The 9,847-nt window shown below is 40.2% G+C and overlaps 1 protein-coding gene across 1 annotated transcript; it reads right to left on the bottom strand.

The window, feature by feature from the left end:
• Positions 1 to 5,375: 5,375 nt before the first annotated feature.
• LOC138896285 (uncharacterized) lies at positions 5,376 to 6,997 on the bottom strand. Its single transcript, XM_070181082.1, has 2 exons — positions 6,434 to 6,997; positions 5,376 to 5,579 (listed from the first exon to the last, which is right to left on the bottom strand). Exons 1-2 carry the CDS (start codon positions 6,995 to 6,997, stop codon positions 5,376 to 5,378), a joined length of 768 nt encoding a protein of 255 aa, XP_070037183.1.
• Between the last annotated feature and the right edge of the window lie 2,850 nt (positions 6,998 to 9,847).

The following is a 9,847-nucleotide window of genomic DNA, read 5'->3' as shown; positions in this document are numbered from 1 at the left end:
CTGGGTTTATCCTAGTTGCTCCTGCTATATCTCAGGTCAGGGGAGAAGCTTAGAGTACAGTAACCCGTACCCCAGAGCAGCGGGTTCAGGTTGACCAGGTCCCAGAGGTATAGCCGGTAGCCCCTGTTCAGCCTGAGGTTAGGGCAACAGCTTCTGAGGAGGAGCAACTCAGGCTCGAGAGGTACAAGAAGTACCACCCTCCTACTTTCAGTGGCTTGGCGTCAGAGGATGCCCAAGGTTTTCTTTAGGAGTGCCACTGTATCCTCCGTACTATGGGTATTGCGGAGTCTAGTGGGGTTCTTTTCACTTTGTTCCAACTTAGAGGAGTGTCTTATCAGTGGTGGAGAGCATATGTGTTTGGTAGTCTGGCCGAGGCAGCTTCACTCACTTAGACTCAGTTCTCAGATATGTTCTTGAGAGAGTATATCCCCAATATGCATGGCACGCAGAGTTTGAGCAGTTGCGCTAGGGCACTATGACCGTGTCGGAGTATGCGGTCTGGTTTAGTGATTAGGCTAGCCTTGCACCAGCCTTGGTTGCTACTGTTAGAGAGCGGGTCCCTCAATTTATCGAGGGTCTCAACCCTAGTATCAGATTTAGCATGGCCCGAGAGTTGGAGATATACATCACATACCAGCAGGTAGCGGGGTGAGCTAGGATATGTAGGGTATGTTGACTCGGGAGAGAGAGGAGAAGGAGGCCAAGAGGTCTCGAGAGTCTAGCACATATAGTGGTACCCCTGCCTCAGCAGCAACTCGTCATGGTAGGGGCTGTATGAGTCGCCATATTCATTCCGCACTTCCAACTTCTAGCGGTATTCCAACCAATCCTAGGCCTCAGGCTCCCTATTATGCACTGCCAGTATCTAGTGCACCTCCTGCACGGGGTGCTTTCAGCGGTTAATCCAGCTGATCAGGCCCGAGCCAGCCACAACAGCAACTTCCTCCGAGAGCTTGTTTTGAGTGTGGTGACTCTCGTCATATAGTAAGGGATTGCCCTAGATTTAGGAGGGGTGCACCTACACATCCAGCTAGAGGTGGAGGTCGAGTAGGTAGAGGTCGCCCTAAAGAGGGAGGCCTTGCCAGATACTATGCTCTTCCTGCTAGGATGGAGGCAGTTGCATCCGACTCTATCATCACAGGTATTATTCCGGTCTGTCATCGAGATGCATCAGTCTTATTTGATCTAGGCTCCACTTATTCTTATGTGTCATCTTATTTTGCTCCGTATTTGGGTGTATACCATAGTTCTTTGAGTTTGCCTGTCTATGTGTCTATACCTATGGGAGATTCTATTGTTGTTAACTATGTGTATTGGTCGTGTTTAGTTGTTCTCGGTGGTTTTGATATCAGAGCTGATTTATTATTTCTCAGTATGGTAGACTTTGATATTATTTTGGGCATAGACTGGTTGTCACTCTTTCATGCTATCCTTGATTATCACACCAAGACAGTGACGTTAGCTATGCCAGGTCTACCCCGGTTAAAGTGGAGAGGTACTTTAGATTATGTTCTTGGTAGGGTTATTTCATTTCTAAAGGCTTAATGGATAGTTGAGAAGGGGTGTGATGTGTATCTGGCATATGTGAGAAATGTCAGTGTTGATACTCCTACCGTCGACTCAATTTCAGTAGTGAGGGATTATCCAGATATATTCCTGGCGGATCTTTCGGGCATGCTGACCGATAGAGATATCGACTTTGGTGTTGATTTATTACCGGGAACTCAACCCATTTCTATTCCACCTTATCGTATGGACCCAGCAGAGTTCAAAGAGTTAAAGGAACAGTTGTAGGAGTTGCTTGATAAGGGATTCATACGGCCTAGTGTGTCGCCTTGGGGTTCTCCAGTCTTATTTGTAAAGAAGAAAGATGGATCAATGCCTATCTGTATTCATTATCGCCATTTGAACAAGGTTATGATGAAGAGCATGTAACCATTGCCACGTATTGATGACCTATTTGATCAGCTACAGGGTGCGAGAGTGTTCTCTAAGATCAACTTTTATTCAGGTTATCATCAGTTGAATATTTGGGAGCCAAATATCCCAAAGACTGCCTTCAGGACTTGGTATGGACATTACGAGTTCCTTGTGATGTATTTTGGGCTTACCAACGCCCCAGCATCATTCATGTACTTGATGAATAGTGTATTTTAGCCTTATCTTGAATCGTTCATCATTGTGTTTATTGACGACATTCTGGTGTACTCCCGGAGTTGGGAGGATCATAAGCAACACTTAAGGACCGCGCTTCAGACCTTAAGAGAAAAGAAGTTATATGCAAATTTTTGAAGTGTAAATTGTGGTTAGATTTAGTGGAATTTGTGGGTCATGTAGTGTCGAGTGAGGGGATCAAGGTAGATCCGAAGAAGATTAAAGCAGTTCAGAGTTGGCCCAGACCGTCCTCAGCTACGGAGATTCGGAGTTTTCTTGGTTTGGCGGGGTATTACCGTTTAATTGTAGAGGGTTTCTTGTCTATTACAGCACCTATGACCAGGCTGATCTAGAATGGTGCTCCATTCAGGTGGATCGAGGAGTGTGAGGAGAGATTTTAAAAGCTTAATAATGCTTTGACTATAGCCCAAGTGTTGGTGTTTCCTACCGATTTGGGGTCTTACACTGTGTATTGTGATATGTCGTGCATTGGTCTCGGCGTGGTGTTAATGCAAGATGGTAGGGTGATTTACTACGTGTCTAAATAGTTGAAGGTGCACGAGAAGAACTATCCTATCTACGACCTCGAGTTAGCAGCTATTGTTCAGGTCTTGAAGATCTGGCGACACTATTTTATGGCGTCCCTTGTGAGGTCTACACCGATCACCAGAGTTTACAACATCTGTTCAAACTGAAAGATCTTAACTTCCGGCAGTGGAGGCAGTTGGAGTTATTTAAGGACTATGATATCACCATTATATATCATCCCGGTAAGGCCAATGTGGTGGCCGATGCCTTGAGTCGCAAGGCGGATAATTTGGGCAACTTAGTATACTTACCGGTAGCGGAGAGGCCTTTAGCCTTAGATGTCCAGGGCTTGGCCAACCCGTTTGTAAAATTGGATGTTTTTGAGCCGATTTGAGTTTTGGCTTGTGTGGTTTCTCGATTTTCTCTTAATGATCGTATCGGAGAGCATCAGTATGACGACCCTCATCTGCTTGTCCTCAAGGACAGGTTTCAGCAGGGTGATGCCAATGAGGTCACTATTGGAGATGACGGTGTATTATGAATGTAGGGCAGGCTATGTGTGCCCATTGTAGATGGCTTGCGTGAGTTGATTCCCCAGAAGGCTCATAATTTGCGATACTCCATTCATCCAGATGTCGCGAAGATGTATAAGGACATGAGGCAGCATTATTGGCAGAGGAGAATGAAGAAGGACACAGTGGAGAATGTATCTCGGTGCCTAAATTGCTAGAAGGTGAAGTATGAGCACCAGCGGCCAGGTGGATTGCTTCACAAGCTAGAAATTCCAGAGTGGAAATGGGAGCGGATTACTATGGATTTTGTTGTTGGGCTCCCACGGACTCAGAGGAAGTTCGATGCAGTTTGGGTGATTGAGGATAGATTGACCAAGTCAGCTCATTTAATTCCTGTGGTGACTACTTACTCTTCAAAGCAGCTGGCTCAGGTGTACATTCGCAAGATTGTCAGGCTTCATGGAGTACCGGTATCTATCATCTCTGATCGGGGTAGGCAGTTTACATCGCAGTTCTGGAGAGCCGTACAACATGGGTTGGGTACTCGGGTGGAGTAGAGTACAACATTTCACCCTCAGACGGATGGACAGTCCGAGCGCACTATTCAGATATTGGAGGATATTAGTCATGCGTGTGTGATGGATTTTGGGGGTTCTTAGGATTAGTTCTTGCCGCTTGCATAGTTTGCCTACAACAACAATTGTTTGCACGAGGTTTCTGCTATGCCATTATGATTATTGATACACATGCGGTGGTATAAGGTCTGGGTGTTGAAACGCATGCGGTGAGATAAGGTGGGCTTGATACGCGTGGCTAGTAGGGGAACTACTAGAAGCCATGTAGTGTGATAAGGTGTACTAAAACACGAGATGTTATTTAGGAAAAATGATTTTCAAAAACAAAATATAAAGGCTCCCGCGGTGATATAAGGAAAGACTGTAATTTGTTTTTACGATTTGGGAATGTGAGGCGGTACCTTGGGAGTGCCCCTGTTGATATTCTTTATTTGCTGTACTATTTGGTTCTTGTTTTCCTTAACATGTAAAAATCTTGTTTTCCTTTCGTGTTGTATTAGCTTTCCTTGATTCCGTGTTATTATTTCCCATAAATTCTTTAATGTTCACTTCCCTGTCATTTTTATTATATCATATTACCTCTGTCTTGTTTCTTATTATCTCCAGTTGGGCCTTGACCCGATCTCGTAAATACTCTACCGAGGTTAGGCTTGGCACTTATTGGGTACCGTTGTGGTGTACTCATACTACGCTTCTACACATATTTTTATACAGATCCAGGTACATCCTATCAGCCTCGATATTAGTGTGTTGTGTTGCTGCTTTGGAGACTTCAAGGTACACATGCCTGCGTCCGCATGCCTCGGAGTCCCCTTATATCCCGTTCTTTTCTTATTTCTTTACCATTTGATAGACAGTGATGTGTATGATTGTTCGGTACTGTATCTTGAGCTTGTGACTTATATCTCATTAGGTTTTGGGATTGTACGTATTGCATTTTGGTAGATTCTATTTATTAAAATGTTGGGATGTTCCAATTTAATCTCTTATTTAATATTTCCGCATATTGTTAGGCTTACCTAGTCTTAGAGACTAGGTGTCGTCATGATATCATACGGAGAAAATTTGGGGTCGTGACATGCACATCTTCACTTGAATCTGCTTCACAAATGCAACAAAGACTGGAAAGTTTTCATCCTTAGTTCTGAGAAATAAGGTGTGAATCTGGAGTAGTCGTCAACTATGACAAAGATGTACTTCTTTCCTCATCTACATGGCATCCTCATAGGTCCATATAGATCCATATTAAGAAGATGAAGTAGCCTTGAGGTGCTTACTTAATTCTTGGGCTTGAAAGAGGACCTGACTTGCTTTCCTCTTACATAAGCATCACACACCTTGTGATCTTTGAACCTTGATATGGGCAGCCCACGGACCAGGTCCTTCTTGACCAACTTATTCAGCAATGAAAAGCTTGCATGTACCAATCTTCTGTGCCACAACTCAGCATCATTATCAACAACATAGATGTTTTTAAATCTTTTTTCTAACAAAACCGCTCCACCAGTCATGAGATTTGTGATTGTGCAGGTTTTTGATAAAAATTCAACTTTGTTTCCTTTGTCGCAGATTTGAGAGACACTCAGTAGGCTATATTTCAAGCCATTCACATAGTATATATTCTCAGTTGAATAGTGAATGTCTTCCTAATTCTTCCTACTCTCAGAATGTATCCCTTTCTGCCATTGCCAAAGGACACACTCCCTCCTTGCAGGGCTTTGAGTGATAGGAAATCATCAATGCTTCCAGTCATATGCTTAGAGCAGCCACTATCCATATACCATTTTTGGTTGCTTCCTTTTACTTCTCCCTATACAAGAAAATCAAGGATTAGACTTAGGAACCCAAACAAGTTTGGGTCCCTTGTAGTGAGGAAAAGGGTGAATTAAACTTCTTTTTGACCAAGCAGGCAATACACGTTTTTAATAGAGGAACCAGGTTCCTTAGCATTAGTTACCTTTTCAACAAAGACCTTGTTTTTCTGTTGGGATTGATTCTAGCCTTACAATTTTCTTTAAAGTGTCCAGTGTTGCCCCAGTGAGTACAAAGCCAGTTATCAGGGCCAGTAACATACTTGTTATGTGGGTTCTAGGAAGTCCTTTCCTTTTGGAAACCGACTCCCTGACTGTTCCCACCATAGCTTGTATACATGGCAGTGATTATATCAGAGGACTAGGTCCACATTAGAGATTTTTCTAGGTCATTTTTAACTCTGCCTAGATCTTCTTGAATTTGTCTGTTTCTTTCAAGCTTAGCACACAGACTAGATTTCACAGATTTAAGTTCATTTTCAAGCTTAATGTCTGCCTCACTTGCAACTTCCTTTCCCTTTTGGATGTTCCCAGAACTGTTTCCCCTTTTTAGTTCCTCAATTATTTTTTAGATCCACAACTACTACCAACGGATCATCTCTCTCATGTTCTACGTTTTAAATATTTTTAGTCAGAACATCTTTTTCTTTATTTAGAACCTCGATGGTTTCTTTTAGGTCAACCACTACAACTACCAGATCATTTCTCTCATGTTCTACCTCTCCTAATTCCACAGTTAATGTATTTTTATCATTTATAAGACTATGATAAGCATCAATTAAAACATTTGCCAAATATATAAGCTTCTTCTGAGAGTAAGACTTCAAATTTCTTTGAACATCTAGAAATTTACCTCATCATCATCATCGCCAGATTTTGCTATTAGAACAAAGATAGAGTCATATTCAGCTGCTTCACTTTCAATTGCCATCATGGAGGTTTCACCTCTTTCATCACCTTCTCTAGATTCACTTGTAGAATCTCCCCATGCAGCAAGAGCTTGTTTCACAATATTGTCAGCGACATCTTTTCTCTTGAATCTTTTGTCAGGAACCGGGTTCCTCTTGACTACTCTGTCTATGTTGTGCTTGTACTGGTCTTGCTTGATGAGAGGACAATCCTTGATTAATTGTCCAAGCTTCCCACATTTATGACATAAGTCATAACCCCTTGGCTTGCTGGAGCTTCCCCTTTTTGGAATGCCTAAATTCCTGCGAACCATTTTCTGAAATCGCTTCATCGGGTAGGCCATGTCAGCATCCTCACCACTTGAGTTATTGTTGTCTGCCTTGAGGACCAGGTTCTTCTCCTTTTTGGGCTCTCTTCTTTCATGGTCCTTTTTCTTCTTTATTTCACATGTCTTCAGATTACTAATGAGTTTATCAATGGTCAATATTTGCAGTTCCTTTGCCTCCATGATAGCATTTATTTTGCTTTTCTAAGAACCAAGTAATACACTGAGTATTTTCCTGACAAATTTGTTTCTTGGAATGATCTCTCCTAGAGAGTGGAGCTCGTTGATGATAGAGGTGAATCGAGTGTGCATGTCCTGAATGGACTCATCATCCTTCATCCTGAAGAGTTCATACTCAGTAGTGACAATGTCAATTTTTGATTGCTTGATTGAGTTGTTCCCTCATGTGTTGTTTGGAAACCTTCCCAGATCTCTTTGACAGATTGATAGGTAGAGATTCTGTTGTACTCGATTGGTCCAATACCACAGATGAGGATCTTTTTTACTCGGATGTTCTTCTCTATGGATTTTCAGTCAACATCATTGTACTCCTTCCTTGTCTTCGGAGCTGTCATTGCTGGCTTGCCAATAGTTTTCATGGGGATGAAAGGTCCATCGTAGATAATATCCCAGACCTCTGAATCTTCAGCCATAATAAAATCATGTATCCTTGTCTTCCACCATCCATAGTATTGTCCATTGAATCTTGGTCGTATGTAGGTTGATTGACCTTCTTCTGATTTTGGTGGAGCAGTCATTTGGATCCTTTTTAGGTGTTAGCCTGATTGAAAGAACATGCTCAAATACCAATTGATGGAAACTTAGGGTCCACCAAACTGTATAGAAACTCAATTCTCTACCAGTTCCCACAGAAAACACACAATAAGAGATAAGTAAATGATAAATTAGAGTTTTACGTGAAAAATTCCCAGCTCACGGGATTAAAAATAACGACCTACACTCGTGCGATTTCAACTTCACTAATCGAGAAACTTAAAATTAAAACCTATTATAACCTAGGAATTAAAATCTTAATCTCCCACTTAGTTGTAATAACTCTATTACAAGTCTATTTGTAATAACTCTATTACAAAGCTCATAACTCGACTAACTCTAAACAAGACACAAACACAAGGTTTATGGTTTTACAAATGGTTTCCTACACAATTCTTCTAACTAATCTAAGTAGGAATTACAAGTAGATCACTCTAACAAAAGTACAACACAACTAAGGACATATAATAATATAGTGCTGGAAACTGGTCTTTCGTTATGTTATTCTTGGTTCTTGAAGCATGGAAGTCACTTGCAAGATGGAAACATACTTGAGAGGAAACTTACTCAATTTTCAGATGTGCAAGTGTGTATTTTTCCTTTGCTTCATGTTAATAGTATCCAAGTGATGTCATTTGGATGATGCAAGAAAATATCTGGTACAAGGCATTCCCCATAAAGTGATTATTGCACTATTTGTACTGTTGCGTATGTATAGAGGAACAGTTACAACGACTTTACAGTTGTGGGGAGTTGACTGGTACAGTCGACAATGGAACTGATGTCGATATATTCCCTCGGTCGTTTCTTTGACTTTAGTTATTGGAACTTGTGTCCAACTTGAGACTTGTTGTTCTTGAGCACTTCTTGGGAACCAGATCACCATACAATATTTCTTGTATTCCCTCTAAGAGAACCCGTTCCCCCTATATGGCACCCCCTTCTTCCCCCCAATCTTCTTCCCCCTTTTGGCATCATAAAAAGATTAATCACAAGTAATAAGCAGCAAAGAAAGGGTGGGTTGGTCTAAAGAATTGAGCATTAACTAATTCTCAAATCCTTTCGCTGCTTATTCAAAAATTAATTGTGTGATAAGTGAGCTACTATCTAATTTTATTACTATGTAGTAATATTTATGGTTTTAAGATTGTTAATAGTATAGGAAAAATTACACATAAATACAACTCACACACATATATTATAGTTAGGTGGTCCATATTAAACTTTGCAAAGTTGTAGCCCAAAAATAATAGGCTAAGATTTAACATCCAACTCCAATTAGGTTCTTGAAATCACTATTCAATTTTTTTTTAAAAATAATTCTCAAGCTTTTAATCTAATTTTTGAATCAGTAATTGTGACTCAAACATTAGTTCACCGGACCAAATCCATTTACGAGGTAAAAATTAGATTTTTAAGATAATCTACCATTGTTGAACATGATTAAATAAGCGAGTTTAAATTAGAATATGGTTTTATGAGAAATTTTAAGTGGATGTTATGTAGACCTATTAGAAATAGTATAAAGATGTTGTATATAAAATTTAAAGTCATTTAATAAAGATTTGGATTGGTCCACCATTGTTGAACATGTTTAAGTAAGTGAGTTTAAATTTTGAATTTGATTTTGTGAGAAATTTGGAGTGGGTGTTATTTAAACTTGTTAGAAATAGTTTGAGGAGGTTGTATATAAAATTTGAAGTCATTTAATGGAGATTTGAGCTAGTTTTGAATAAGAACTGCAACAAAAAACCATCAAAGAAGTATGTCTACATACGTTTGTATAAAGGTGTATAATAGTGTATAAGAGGTGTTTATACACCCATATACACAACTATACAATATTATACATCATTATACAAAAACTGACTTCATCTTCTTCCTTGCATCTTTTATGAAACTTAACTAAAATCTTGCTCAAATCTACTCCAAATCAGTTCAAATTTAAATTTTGAACTCCTTTTGATGTGGAACAACACCAAATCCAAACAACTAACAAACTCGACGTTCCATGTCTACATTGCACCTACCATATCGAAGCAAATCAATTGCACCTACGATGTAGAAGCAAATCAAGGAAAAATTAATTAATAGTTACTGACCTCGGATTAAACTAGTTCGGTGTAAAATTCAACTGGGCATTCATTTCTTTTGGAGAGATTGCAAATTTTGGGATGAATTTTTCAGAAAGAAAATTATTACCTCAAATTTCAAAAGAGCTTAAATAGAGTGTTCCAGCTACAATATTCGATGTTCTTT

Source organism: Nicotiana tomentosiformis, chromosome 7, assembly GCF_000390325.3.
Source record: "Nicotiana tomentosiformis chromosome 7, ASM39032v3, whole genome shotgun sequence".
In the NCBI taxonomy this organism is placed as follows: Eukaryota; Viridiplantae; Streptophyta; class Magnoliopsida; order Solanales; family Solanaceae; genus Nicotiana; species Nicotiana tomentosiformis.
The sequence above is the reverse complement of the archived record's forward strand: the minus strand, read 5'-3'. Positions and strand labels throughout refer to the sequence as shown.

Excerpts from the sequence above, each read along its gene's own strand:
- LOC138896285 (XM_070181082.1), bottom strand. The coding sequence starts at position 6,997 with ATGGAGGCAAAGGAACTGCAAATATTGACCATTGATAAACTCATTAGT. Across the intron at positions 5,580-6,433 it reads CTGGCGATGATGATGATGAG|GGAGAAGTAAAAGGAAGCAA; the intron begins GTAAATTTCTAG and ends TTTCTTGTATAG.